General features: G+C 39.4%; 1 protein-coding gene across 2 annotated transcripts; it reads right to left on the bottom strand.

Annotated features, from left to right (window-relative positions):
• Window positions 1–649: 649 nt before the first annotated feature.
• Window positions 650–12,033, bottom strand: ASTL (astacin like metalloendopeptidase). Of its 2 annotated transcripts, none has more exons than XM_042868289.1 (13): window positions 11,943–12,033; window positions 11,683–11,707; window positions 9,041–9,060; window positions 8,324–8,348; window positions 7,289–7,360; window positions 6,346–6,480; window positions 5,536–5,653; window positions 4,585–4,763; window positions 4,381–4,465; window positions 3,731–3,858; window positions 2,600–2,715; window positions 1,941–2,166; window positions 650–836 (listed from the first exon to the last, which is right to left on the bottom strand). In XM_042868289.1, the coding sequence occupies exons 1-13, from the start codon at window positions 12,009–12,011 to the stop codon at window positions 802–804; spliced, it is 1,233 nt and encodes a 410-aa protein (XP_042724223.1). In that variant the 5' UTR covers window positions 12,012–12,033; the 3' UTR covers window positions 650–801. The 2 variants fall into 2 exon arrangements, with proteins under 2 accessions (XP_042724223.1, XP_042724232.1); XM_042868298.1 differs by having other exon boundaries at window positions 9,041–9,057.
• Window positions 12,034–14,143: the final 2,110 nt, after the last annotated feature.

The raw sequence follows: 14,143 nt of genomic DNA, 5'->3' as shown, positions 1-14,143 counted from the left end.
GTAGTCAGAAAAGGGAAGTTTACTTTCTTGCCTCACAAATTTATTTGCTGAAGAACTGATGCTGTACATGAACTCTAGCAGCACTGTCTTGTCTACTCTTGTGCTGTGAGCTTAAACGTGTCTGTGGACTAAAAACTGACTTATGAATAGAAAGCTCCCTTTAGCTTGCCCCTGCCTAGCAGAACTATACAAGAGGATGTACCAGTCCTTTATGGCAACAACTTTGTCATGTTCATGTCTCTTGTGATTTAAGGATATAACAGGATCATTTAAGAGAGATGCCATTTTTGGAAGCTTGAATATCAGGCTGGGAAAAAAAGGCAGTAACTAAAACCTTCTTTAATGCTGAAGATTGCGGAGAACAGAACGTGTGTTTGTAAAGTTGGAGATGTTCTCTCCAGCCAAATGCCTAAACTCATTATGAAATCAGTGAGGCATTTAAGAGTGTGCAACAGTGTGGCTGAATGAAGGTGTCTGAGAAATAAGACACCATTGATATTGTGCATAGTTTGAGGGACAATCAGAAAACAGAAATGGAAACAGATTATTTTTTATGAAGCTTTTAATTAAATTGTTAAATAGAAAGAGGTAATAAATTAATTGTGCAGACAAAAGGGATAATACACTAGGATGTATAGAATTCGTACATTTATATATATGGCTTGGGGAAAAAACTTTCCCAAGAAGATGAAGAATTTGATTCTTAATAGAATTAAATTGCATACTGATCCAAGCCAAGATAGGAGCAGAGTTGGAAATCCATAATTTCAATATTCACAGAATAGATTCTTCTCCATTAAATCAGTTGTGGATGCTAAATCTTCTTTGGATCCTTGCTGTAAGTGAAATGAAAGAATATTTAGCTTTCAGAGCACTCTGAACAAACAGTACAATCTCTGAATTATGTAAAAGTTAAATCACATTTTATCCAAAAACCAGATCACTTTGTAGCTGATGATACCCTGCACATAGCAGGGGGGTTGAAACTAGGTGATGATTATGGTCCTTTTCAACCCAGGCCATTCTATGATTCTATTCTACTCTATGATATATAAAAGCAGTGTGGAGATTTTTCTTGTTTTTCTTCCTTCCTATAGCTAGAATTGACAGAAATAGATACTACAGAGGCAGTATTGCTGTTCAGGTTTGGATATACACCTAAATTACTGCATTTCTCTGTATGGATGTTCTTAGCCCACGACAAATGCAAGGTCATGAGCTTGCTGAGCTTTCCTTCAACTAATGAAGCCAAGCTGCATTACTGAATGTATAGTTTGCTGTTGGCTATAGAAATGTGCAGAGACATTTCCTTATTCCAGCTGACACATACTAATGTGACAGCCTGTGGCAACTGAATTGTATAGTTGTGGCTCTAGTTATTAATTAGATGGGACTGAAAAGAATGTGTTTCAGGTGGATCCTGGCCATGCAAATATGCTCTATCCTTGCTTCAGGGCTGAGTGACTTGGTTCACCGTGAATCTTTCTTGCTCTTAGAACTGTTTGATTAAAAACTGCACCTTTTTCAGAAGAGCAATGTAATTAAATTCTACATTATGATTTATTCTCATTCTACTGTGCTAGTAACCCTATAAGTAATTTTAAAGTGATCATGACCCTAATGTTGCATACTTTGGAATAGTGTGTATCTGAAAGACAAGGCAAATTGTGAAATCTGGAAATCACTTGGCTGACAATTTGCTCTAAGCATTGCCCCATCTTCCTGAATGAATAAATGGTATCAGTGTAGTACTGATCCAGAAGCAAGGCAGAAAATAATGGTTCCTGTAGACATCGTTTCTTCACTGTTTTCCCAAAAGACTAGCAAAGAGAAAGATAGAACCCCTATTGATTTAACAGTGGGTTTTTTTGTTTGTTTGCTTTTTTGTTTGTTTTTTGTTTTTTTTTTTTCTCTGTCATTTTCCATGTCCTCAGACTTACCAGAAGTAAAGGTGGCTTGGAAACCAGAAGCTGTATCAGCACCATCTGTGACAAACTCTACGAGCATAAGATTGCTAGAAGAAACTATGTCAGCGGGTATCTGTGACCCACAGGTTTTGTCCATTAGAACTGCAGAATACTTGCTGGATCCATCGTAAACTTTAACATAATCACCCTGACAGCCTCTGGTTGTCCTCAGCTGGAAGGCACGAAAGTGCAGAGAAATCTGGAAGGCAATCAAAAACAAGCCTGTCATACACACATACGTGACTTCTTTGTTTGAATGTCCTCTAAATGAGACAGATTCCAAGCTGCGTCCAAAACCAAACTGAAACTGATTGCCCCTACTTGCCTCTCATCCCCTGAAGATGCAGGATTCAGATCTAATGAGCCTGTGACTGAATGCTCCCATGCTCAGACTGCTTTGTCTTGATTTTGCAAACCTGAAGCCCAATGCATGGAGGTTTTCCAAAATCACAACTCTGCAGTTGTTTTTCCCATACCTGGCTTAAGGACATGAAAAGTAGAGACTAGTTTGAAATCTCTCTTATGGAAAAAAATGTTATATGGAAACTGGTATGCAGAAAAAAAGCAAAATGCCTTACAAAGAAAGATGCAAGTTCAGTCATATACCAAGACCGTTATTAACTTATGATTACCTTTCTGGATCGGGTTCGGATAAGCCAGACACAGTTGGTGTTATCTGAATAGTTTCTTGGGTAGTTGGCAGATTTCAGTGACCCAAACGCTGCATCAATAATAGTGCTGCAGCGACCTGAGGGAGAAGCATTTATCTCAGCACCACGCTTGCAGAAACTTCCACCCATTTAAAATTACAGTATCTTCAAAATGTAAAAGTCATGATTTTCTGATATGGCAGCACTCATTTCAAGGTATCAGTACATCTTGATTAAAATGAAAAATCACGTCCTAATTTTCATATAATACATAAGCATCTCTATCAAAACGAGAAGTGAAGTCATATGCAGAAAAAAAATTAACTTTATCAATGAGCATAGTGTAGCAAGGGATCTCATGATGAAGTATCCTTTCTGCAACTCTTTAAAGAATGCCAAGGCCTCATTTTGCTATCTTTGCTCTTGTGGTCTTCCACTGGGATAAGGAAGTAATCTGGTGTAAGAAGAATCAAGAAAACTTTGGTTTCTCTACAATACTTGAGTTCTAAGCTTAGGAGGACTTGTGCTTTCCTCTGTGCAAGGAATAATATTCATTTGTGTTCACATTTCTCTGATTGTATAGGAGAATTTCTTCAAGCAGAAGTTAAAATTAAGGAGTGGAAAATACACAGATGTCTAGAATGACAGCTTAAATATTTGAAAACTATTAGGTTAAAAGATGCACAAGATATGAAACTGTTTCAGTTCAGAGGAGCTATGGCTCTTTAAGTTTGACTCGGGTCTTAAATACAAACTGCAACAAAGGAAAGTGATGTCTGACTTTTTGAGGGGTTTATAGCTGTCTCTTGAGCCTTCACAAACCCAAGGACCCCATGAAGTTTACAGAGTGATATGCAGTTAAGTCATTGCTGCAGCATTGCAACAGTGAATGTATTTGATTTATTTTTGAGGTAGAAAATAGTACCTCACTAATCACAGTATTTCTCCAGCTTGACCTTTGCATTCTCTCCCATAGTGACCGTATGGGTACCATGAATTTAGAGAGTAATCTCATAGTATTTGATGATAAACTGCTGCCACTGCATACTGCTCATACACCTCCACCAAGGAGCTGAGTACCCTCAGGTGAAAGGACAGCTTTGAGGAACTTACTGCAATTGTAAAGCCTGTTGATTTTGGCCACATCCAAGTTGCTCAGCCCCAGCCTCTGTCCAATATGCACTGATCCATCAGGAACCGGTACAATTGTTGCTTTTCCAGTGGTATTAGTGAATGTGTGTCTGGGAAAAATAAAAAATAAGATAAAAATAAATAATTATAATAAAAAAAAATTGTTCTTCAAGTAAAACAGCATTTTTCAGGATTTAATAGCGCAATCTATGTCCTATAGAGGGAAAATAGCAGTTGTATGAATCAGAGGAAAAAGACAGTTCTTCCATACACACCTATCTGTGACTGATGGCTAGCAGGCAGTCTTCTTAGATATCTAACTCTTTTTTTTTTTTTTTTTTTTTTCCCAAATGGCAAAGGGAGCTTCTGATGCTTCTATCTTGCTTGTTGCTGTGGTTCTAACTGCTATCCAATTAGGTTTGATTAAGATGCCCATCAGTAAGCTGATGCCTTTCTTTACCCCCAAGTTCGGCTGCGAATGATTCCATAAAGAAAATTAAAGGATAATCGTTTAACCCTGAGGAATGGAAGAACTGAATTGACTCACAATGTTCTACTAGTTGGAAGAGTACTATAAGAGTTCTAATGCAAGATTTGAATTCCAACAAAAGCAACATCATATTGCTACTTACGGGCCATAGTGCATTACTGAAGAATAGTCATAAGGAAGGCCTAGATTGTTGGAGTTTTCAAATTTCTTGAAGTCTGGTCTGTCAGCTGTAATATAAGGTACTGTATTAGTGTATGCTTCTTATTCACTCACTTTAGGGAATAAGGAAGAGCTGGGAACAGGATGATATATCTGCCCCTACATAGAGGAAGTCAGAAGCACTTACCTGGGCTTATGTACTCCCACATGATCCTTACATATCTGTCCCTGTCACTTCGAGAATGCTCATGCAAAAATCCCAGAGCGTGGTCCAGTTCGTGCTGAATAATTCCTTTCCACATGCAGCCTCCTTTCATCACAGATACCGTCTGCCCACCTCCTACTTTTCCATAGTTGGACCAGCATCTGAGATTGAACACCAGCAGAAGACTTACAGGATTTTTATTATCAGACAGGCAAAGGGACAGTACGGAGAACTTTGCTTCACGTGAGCCTTGCCTCATATGATGTGGGAGTGGAAGGATTGCATTCTGTCCCCTGGGATAGTGTCTACAAAAAGGCAAAACTGGCCATGATGTAGAAAATGTCAACTATTTATGGTCATCATTAAGGTCTCCTGGAAGACTTTCACTAGCAAAGAGGCTCCTGCATGCTAGCTTTCTGTACATAGTGATTTTAACTGCCTAGATAAAAACATTTTTATCCAAATGATTGAATCCTGTCTTAGAACTGGAGTTAAGAATAGCACTTTAAAGCTGGCATATGTTGAACAGTTCTCTCACAGGATCAAATTCTGACCCTAACAATCAACTGTGATTCAGAGAACTCCTTATTTTGTGAGTTACAATTGATCTTGTCTGTGCAAGTGAGGACTACTGTTATAACCTGTTACATATTGTTCTCAAATGGATGTTTTCTGTGTGGTGTAATATGTGTATGCAACATAAGATACACTCTCCACCTCAAGGCTTTTTTTTTTTTTTTTTATCATCAGTCGCTTCTGAGTCACTGCTGTAACAGTTGTGTCTTTGAACTTGCAGGATACCTTGCACTGTTAAAAAACAAAGATTCTTGTCTAAATCCACACCTTTTTCCTCTTCAAGGTCACACAAGATGTGAATAGTGAGGAATCAAAAAGCTTTGTAGGAATAACTTGCTCATTTATCTTTCAACTCACCCATCAGCAGATCTAATGATGAGGTAGTCACGTTCCGTTTTGCGCTTCACAAAATTAATACAAGTCAGTGTTTCAAATTCTGCCATGGCTTCATGAATCCCTTTCACATGGTTCTCCTCTGGAGAAGAAAAGGTTAATTTGGGGGGGGGGGGAGGGGGGGAGGTGAGGGGCGGTCACTCAACAATAACAAGTGCCATTAAAATATGGATGCACAAAAACAGGGTAGATGAGGGACATAAGCTGGACTAGGCTCTTTCTTGCTTCTTGCTCAGCAATTTATTTCATTTCAGTTAACCTGGCATGAAATTCTCCTTTTGCAGATTAGCGTCCAAAAGGATTCAAGTGGAAACGTTTTATTCTTAACTTCTTGGTTTAAATTGTAACAACAATTATTGCTACAACTTCTGTTCATTTAGAGGCAGATGTAGGAAGATATTTTGCTAATAAAAACTAGGCTATTCAAACCACATTGCAAATATCATGAATCTTATAAACGCAGGTGTTCTGAAGATACAATTAGAGAATGTGATTAATGTTATCTCTAGGAGATCGTACTCAAAACATGAGTACATGATGCCAACTGCTCAAGGAAATTTGATCTGTTGATTTTTTGCAATTTACAATTGATCTGTACTTGCATAGCAGAAATGAATCCTTAGAATAGACTTCATCGACTGTATGGCCACTGGAAGTAGGTTTCTATCTAAAGCTTATTGGACAAAATCCACTAAAAAATAATAATAATTAAAAAAAAAAAAAAAAAAGGGGGGGGGGAGAGAGAAGAAAGAATGCAATGAAATTTATACCCACCATAAGTAGGATCCAAGACATAGGGAATACGAACAATCCCATCCCTGGACTGAGGCCAATAGCAATTGCGACAGTTGATGGCACTGCGGCTCCTTCGAGGGACTATGTCACCTTCTTGCAAGTACTGAGAGCTGTCTGTGGTGAAAAAGAAGGGATGGAAATACCTGAGCCACAGATTGCTGGGAGCTGTCTAGGGCATATTTGAAAAAGTATCATTCTACTTGTGCTCCTTCATATTTTTCCTTCATATCTGCTCCTGTTCAGCATGGGAAGTGAGTGGACTATTTAGCTAGGTGGACGTTACCTACTTCCCTACACAGTTCTTAGCTAAGAGGCCTGATGGGAAGGGACAAATTGAAAGGAGTAATATTTGTAGAAAACTGTAGGAAAGTCTGTTACTACAGGCAGAAATAAAGTTTCAAGAATGACATTATCCCCCCCCGAAAGTGTGAAAAAGCAAAGCCGATAGGAAGTGGTGAATAAGAAGAATGAAGGTGCAGAGTATCTAGGGCAGGAGGCTTGAAATTGACAAATTGACTATTGCTTATGTAGGAGTCTGTAAGGCAAAGTGATATGATAACTGAATGCAAGTAATGCTTGTACTCAGGCAGTTAAATAACAAAGCATCCAATTATCCAGTTTCTCATTTTGTGTCCATAGAAAGACCAAGATGTTGAGGACTAAAGCTGAAGAAGCTGCTTGTGTAGCTCAGCTGCCTTCACACCTGATATCATCTTCAATATTGAGAAGACATTTGAAGTACCGTAGGCCTTCAGCAGAACCCAGACAAGGTGTTCCCTGTGGCCAGTCTCTGAGGGTTTCTTACGTATGTATAAGACAGAAAAAATGTTTGCACTTACTGTGCTAAGACATCGTACGTTCCCTGTTGCCTCCCCCAAATCAGCAGAAAGGCCATGTATAAGCAGAACTGTGATGGCATTACCTTTGTTAACTTCCAAAATTCTGTTAAAAATAACTTCATCTTCAGAGTCTATCTCTGTTGGCGATGGAGAGTCTGTGTAGAAAATATAAAGTATCACTCTCTAATTCTCAAGGAAAACCTGAATCCTCATTTTTAACCTGATGAGTTTCCAGGAACTCCTCTTGTTCTGGTCCTGATTACAGTGATGTATTGAAACTCACTGAGCCTATTTATGTGTTGGCACGGTGTTCAGTCATGTACATCTTTGCTCAGTGATACAACCTTGTGAACCTCCCAACAGCTGTGGCTATCTCGGCATTCATCTAATACCAAGAACAATTTCCTTTCAATCAATCCTTCTCTCTACCTTTGTTACTTAGTCATTGTATTTTAAATACTTGTTTTTTGGCTCTTCTTAAGCCTGTTTTATCCTGTATAGGAGGCCAGCTGGCAATTCTTCTTGTCTACACATCTTCTTCCTGGCATTCAATAAGCACAGCCATCCTGCATATGCATATGCATATGCTCCACAAACAACCCACTAACACATCACAATAAATATGGATGGAGAGTAGTCCTGCTCCTTACTGTTGGGTATACTGCTCTTGAAAAACTCTTGAAGTCAGTGAAATCAGAACTGAATTCCTATTTCATGAATGAGACTGTTGTCCCCACATAAGCTCAACATCAGGGACTTATGGGCTCTGTAGTGAATAAAATCAGCTGAGTCTGAGTGCCTTTCTTTGAGCCTTGACATCAAGAAACAGCACAGGCAGATGGTCTCTGTGATTGCTGTTACTTTCAGAAGTTATTTAAGTTATTATCTACACAGAGACATTTTTAGAAAAATTAACAGATTTTCAGCTGAGCCAAAAAACTGGCTACAATCAAAGGACTCTGCTTTGCATTAAATACTCTGGTGAGTGCATTCATTTAAAATTTCTTCCCCGAGATTAACTTGTGTTAAGCATGTGCTATTTTCTATAGTAATTAGGTAGTTAACAACTGGTATACTCTAGCAAGTACTTATGTACATTGAGATGTAATAATACGTACCGTATATATCCTCTTCTGTAGTAACCTACAAGGACAATACATTAGTTTTGTCTCACAGCTGATATTATTACTTAAATTAGAAGAAAAAAAAAAAGCAAGGGAACAGAAGGGTAGCTATTTTAAGCACCTCTGCAGTTTTGAGTTATTTACTGTATCATGGGTAAGCTAAGTACTACCATGTTGTGGTAGATATTTTCCTTTGCTGTCTTTTGGTATAGATATCATGAGGAAAACTGGAGACTCATGAAATACATTTTAACGCATGTAGCATGTTTCTGAGCTTCTAGCTTCATTCATCTCCCAGCTAGTAAGAGTGCAAAATTGATGACTTCTCTGATGAAATCCCCATGACATCATCCCACGTTTGTGGTGATTGACCATAGCATCTACTGCCTGTAGGGGACTGTACGCTGAAGCCTAGCTTGGGGAGGTAACATTGGTAGCAAAACAAATTGCCATGCTTCCATTGCCTGGCAGAAATTAAAAGCAGATTTGAGTTTTCTCTATGACTCCAGAAGAGGCAAAATCTTCCTGGGATTGTGTCTGTATTTGGGTATTGTGAAGCAATGAATGGGATAGGGAAGGAAACCGAGCACTCTGATACTTTTTATCTGAGAAGACTTTCCTGCTCAGATGGCGATATGGATGGAGTAGATGAGTCTTGAAATCAATACTGGACACCAAAGTGAACAAAGGAGCTGATCTAGCTGTCCTTACCTGAGTAGATTCTGTTGCTGCTAAAAGAAAGGAAGAAAAAGACAAGGGACAAATTAGATTCTGAATGCAACTTCAATGGTATAGGCTCCTCAGACAATAGAATGCCTTTGGCAGGTGCCACTGCTTGAAGAGCTTGAAGTTAGTTGCACTAACTGATAAATATATGCACAGAAATTAAATTGAGATTTAGACAAACAGCTGTGAAAATTCCTAGCAGTACAGAATCGTGATTATTTATCATCTAAGAAATCTGCAAAGCATTTTGTCAGCTTCAGAGTGAAAAATGACAGAGGAAATTTGGAACAAATATGCTTTGTCCCCAGATTTCACTGGAAAACACACGGAATAACAGCCCAGCAGTCTTCTCTGGTTTCAGAGAGCCAAAGGATAAAATTATGAAATTGTATGAAGGCTATCATTTAGTGCTAGGCAAATAATCCTGACTTCAGGATGCATCTGGCAGCACCTTGGAACCATCCTTATTTCTAAGATATTTTTCTAGTGTGGCATCTTTTGAATTCTGCTAAAAATTGGTTTCTAGATCCCAACACGGAAAGGAAAATCTGATATATAGATTTCTGAGCAGAAACTTCTTTGTTACAGCATCGTAAAAGTACAGAAATGGAAAGATTCTCTGAAGGTCATCCAGTTTGTCTAGTTTCCCTAAGGCAGAAGTGGCTTTATCTATGTTACTCTTGACCACTGTTTGCTTGACCTGTTCTTAAGTATGATGGATATGCCACAAATCTTTCTAGTACCTCTTCTATGTTGCTAATAATTGTAGTCTTCTTTGTCTAAATTTAAAACCATTATTTTTATCTCCCCTCCCAACACCACAGTTATGCAAACAATTTGCATATTTCTAAGCCCATCCATGTTGCTTGACTTTTTGACCATGTGTTTTCAACAGAAGGTACAGCCATCACATCTTGCAGCACCTTTCCCTTTTCACAGCTCCCATTGATCTAGCTGGTTATTGTCCAAATGTACTAAGGGGGTTTCTACTATTCAGAATAGATGTAGATTGGCTCCAAATCTGCTGAACAGTAAAATTTACATCCCTTTTCTTCCATGTCATAAGTGACATCTCAAAAGAAGCACCAGCCACTTTTCATTAGCCACTTACTTCTTCTGAATATGTCAAGTAAGTCTGCCTCTTGCTACATATCACCCCTGCATCTGTCAGTTTTTTGGTCCTATTAAGGTCTACCTACAGGTATATTTCCATTGACCTGCTCTGGAAATCTGCAATGATCCCATTCTATTTTGCAAATTGACAAAAGCTGTTCTGTTAAGCTTGTACTATTTGTTTTCCGTCACAGTACAATGCAAAGCTTTCTCTGACACCTGATGTCCCTTTCTTTTACTGCTGCACCAAGGCAGGCAAGGAGGCAAATGAATAGCTAAGTCTTTTCCAAGTGCTCAGTTTAAAGGAAAGATATCAAAATACAACATGAAAATTGAATTTTCAAGTGTTTAAAATCACATCTAAATTAACCTAACAAACCACATCCAGAAAGTAAGTGTAAAGCGCATCTGTTGGAAGTCATGTGCATTCAGCCCAAAAGTATATTAGGAACAAGAAAGTTGCTGCTATTATGTGCTCTACAGCTGCCACTCACCAGCAAATTGGTCTTATGTGTTCACCTGTATTTACCACACATTGATGAAATTTAAACTTATATATCTTTTATGCCCCTCTGATTCTTTTTTCATTATTATGCGTTTTGACAAAGTGAAGTCAAAGTTTCTGTTCAACCCTCTGCAGCTGAGGAACGCAGTAGGAGGCATTCAGACACACAGCTCTGAGTCTTCACTGACTCAGAACTTTCAACTCCCTCTGCTATCAGTAAAATCAATTTGTCGACAGTTTTGTCTACCACAACACGCACATCACTGATGACATGCAGATACTTTCATCACTGTGTCTTTTTTTCCTCTTTCCTGTGGCCTCTTTGCCAGCACCGTGTTTCAGCCAAGCAGCTCACAGTAGCACATTTATGTGTAACCACAAAACCAGCAGCACCACAACACAGCCTGTCATTCATTTCAGAACCTACTACACTGCACAGAATGGCAACTGCAGGACATGTGGTTCTCTCCACAGCACAGACCTCACCTTCTTTTCTCTGTTCCTCATGTACTAAGAGCAGCATAGATTTTCCTTCGTATCTTTTCTTCTGCTGCACCCAGACAGATCCTTCTGTCTAGCATTACTGCTAGAACCGTTGAGATGTGACAGCCTAAACTTTTCCTACCTTGTGGAAGCTCTGCCTTAAACATATCTTAATTTCTCCTTATTTCAGCTGTTATTTGTTTGTTCATTCCATGAAGACACTGGGAAACCATACAATCAGTAATAATAACTCTCTAAAATATATACCTTAGTAAGTAGGCAAAAAGAAAACCATACTTTCACAAAATCCCTTATATAATGCAGATTAGTGGGCTGGTTATTCCTGCCAGTATAAAGACTGTAGTCACACTCCAAGCTTGTAAAAATTATATACCTGAAGTTATCACCAAAACTACATTACTTGCATCAGATAATGACCAAAATCCCAAATTGCTGTTATGTAATTTATTTGATACAAAGTCAATAGTTAACACTTGTCTTTAAAATCAGTAGAAATTCTACTTACTTGCCGTGCTGTTTTCATAGTTGTCCTGAAAAAATCAATAAATAAAAGATGTTAATTTTCTTTGGCTCATGAGGACAGCAACAATAGCATCAAAATCAGATCAGAAAAAGCAGGACAAAAGAAATAGATTAACTTCATATCTTTTTATATTTCTGGTATTTTAGTAATCAGAAATTTATCAAAATGTGTTTCCACAGCTTAACTCCAGGAAAAGCAAGTCAAGTAGAGGAAAGAGCAGGGCTGCCTGGAACTTCTCTCACCTGAATAGGGAAGCCCAGTACAGAGGCAAGCAGAAATGCAATGAAGATTAGGAGCATTTTCAGATTCATTCTCCAACCCTGACAGACCTTCAATGCTTGTCCTAATCTCTATCAGTTCAGGAGTGCTGCTGCTAGATATACCAGCAGGGCCTGCCCTGACAGGGCTCAAAATATCATCCCTAGCCAATGGGGATCCAAGCAGGAAGCAAATTTCTCTTGTAGCCTCAACAACCTATTTAGCCCCAGGGCATCTCCCAGTGCTGCACTGCTGCTGTCACTGTGATCTATGGCATCCCTGTCTCCACACTGTCATTCACACTGCTCTCTGAACCTGGATCAACCTCATGTTTTGCTACCGTGATGCACCTTGTATGTTTCTTGTAGGCTATTTTCTTAAGTACTCAATTTGACTGATACCACATGAGAAGACCTTGCACCTGGAGACCTTTTCACAGTACTGTACTGGTTGGATTTCAGATGGTGGGTGACTTGTTCTATATCTCATGCAAAGCACAGAAGGCTGTGACAGTATTCTGCTACTTTGGAACACGTGAAAAATCACTATTCAGTGAAGTCATGTCTGCATCTTCCCTGAGCAGACATCCTGAGAAGCCCAAGCAGTGTTTTCCATTCCCCCATCTATAGAATGATTAACAGACCACTGCTTACTGAGTTTACTTCTGCAGAACTGCATGCAAGAATCAAAAAGCAGACCTGGCAAGACATGCTTGGAGGAGGTCTCTTGTCACAGCAGCATCTTGCCATGGCCTCTTTATTGCAGCAAAGCTTGGTGAAATATTTGCTGAATGTTCTATACCTGGAGAATTATCGGCTCTCTGATACATCCTTGTTTTGTGTCAGTGTATATTTTCCATGCATGGAGAAGGAGTTACCCTTGCTGGTAAATGAATCAAGAAAGAACCAAGAAGTAGCACAGTGGGAGAGAGCTTTCCACCTGTTTTTCAGAAAATGAAACCCAGCTGAGGGTAGGAGTCACATGGAAACATCAACTGAAACGCATTGTCAGGGATTATTATTAGGTGCTTGATGAAAGTTCACAGTCACACACCGTCGTCTATTTTAGGAGAGTCTGAGCTGACAAAACCCAGGGCTAAACTATCATTACCCGACAGGGAGGCAGCACAGCAGAATACTGCTTGTTGCCTCTCTTGCTGCAGTACAGTATGCCCTGGATGCCAGAAGCAGGGCAGCGCACGTCCCTTGTCTCCATGAAAGAACAGAGATTAAGTAGGCACAGTCAGCATGCTAATCGTGCCGACATGGGCAGCCTTTGTGTTTCTCTATGTGCATAAATATTTGCACTAAACAATGCTAAATGCCTTTCTTTGTATTTGGGCAGAACAGTGATGAAAATCTTTTTTGCGCAGAGGCAAAGTAGTGCAGATCTGGTCTGTGATCCTGGTGAAGTTCTCCAGGCTTCTCCCTCAATCCAAGGGCAAAGTAGATGTCCTCGATTCCAGATGCCTTAGCATTCCAAAAAGTATTAAAAACACCAAACCACCACAGAATGGGACTTGTGTATAATCTGCTAACTTGCATTAGAATTTAGGGGAAAAAAAGTAAAGGTCAGACTACCCTGAGGGAAAACCAGTCCAGGAACAAAAGGAGAGATCAGAGATACTGAGGGAATAAAACAAGGGGTTAAACTTGGGAAGATCAGTAAACTTAGCATCTTTGTAGGTTGTTGCTGGGAAAATGCTACAGCCTCCCAAGTGACTGATTAATTAACTGCCTGTGCTCAGGAGGGAGTGAGGGAATGGGACTGGCAAGAGGGATGCTGCACGTGCTGTGCTGAATGTGCTAACACTGACATATTAAGTACTTTGTAAGACGGATTGCTGCATGCCACCTTTTCCATATGCTAACACCAGTGATGAGGAGGGAGATCGCTGTTACGATGAAGAATGTGGATGTAAATGCTACAACTGGCAAAGCACGCACAACAGAACAAGGGGGAATGCTGACTGACACATTGTGCCTGCTGCCCATCCTGGAGATCTATCAGCTTCCATTTGTCCACGTGTTTCGGATTCAATATTTCAGTGTTTTCATAGATGCATTATTCATGGGGAAGGAATTATCAACATCCATGTTTTCACTAGACAAAAAAAATTAATCTGTCAAGATATTGCAAAAAATATTGTCCAGAAAAGCTAGTATCTCTGGCAGAAAAGATGCCA

The sequence above is a fragment of the Lagopus leucura genome, unplaced genomic scaffold (assembly GCF_019238085.1).
Source record: "Lagopus leucura isolate 7727_CA_CO unplaced genomic scaffold, USGS_WTPT01 Super-Scaffold_1, whole genome shotgun sequence".
NCBI lineage: Eukaryota > Metazoa > Chordata > Aves > Galliformes > Phasianidae > Lagopus > Lagopus leucura.
The sequence above is the reverse complement of the archived record's forward strand: the minus strand, read 5'-3'. Positions and strand labels throughout refer to the sequence as shown.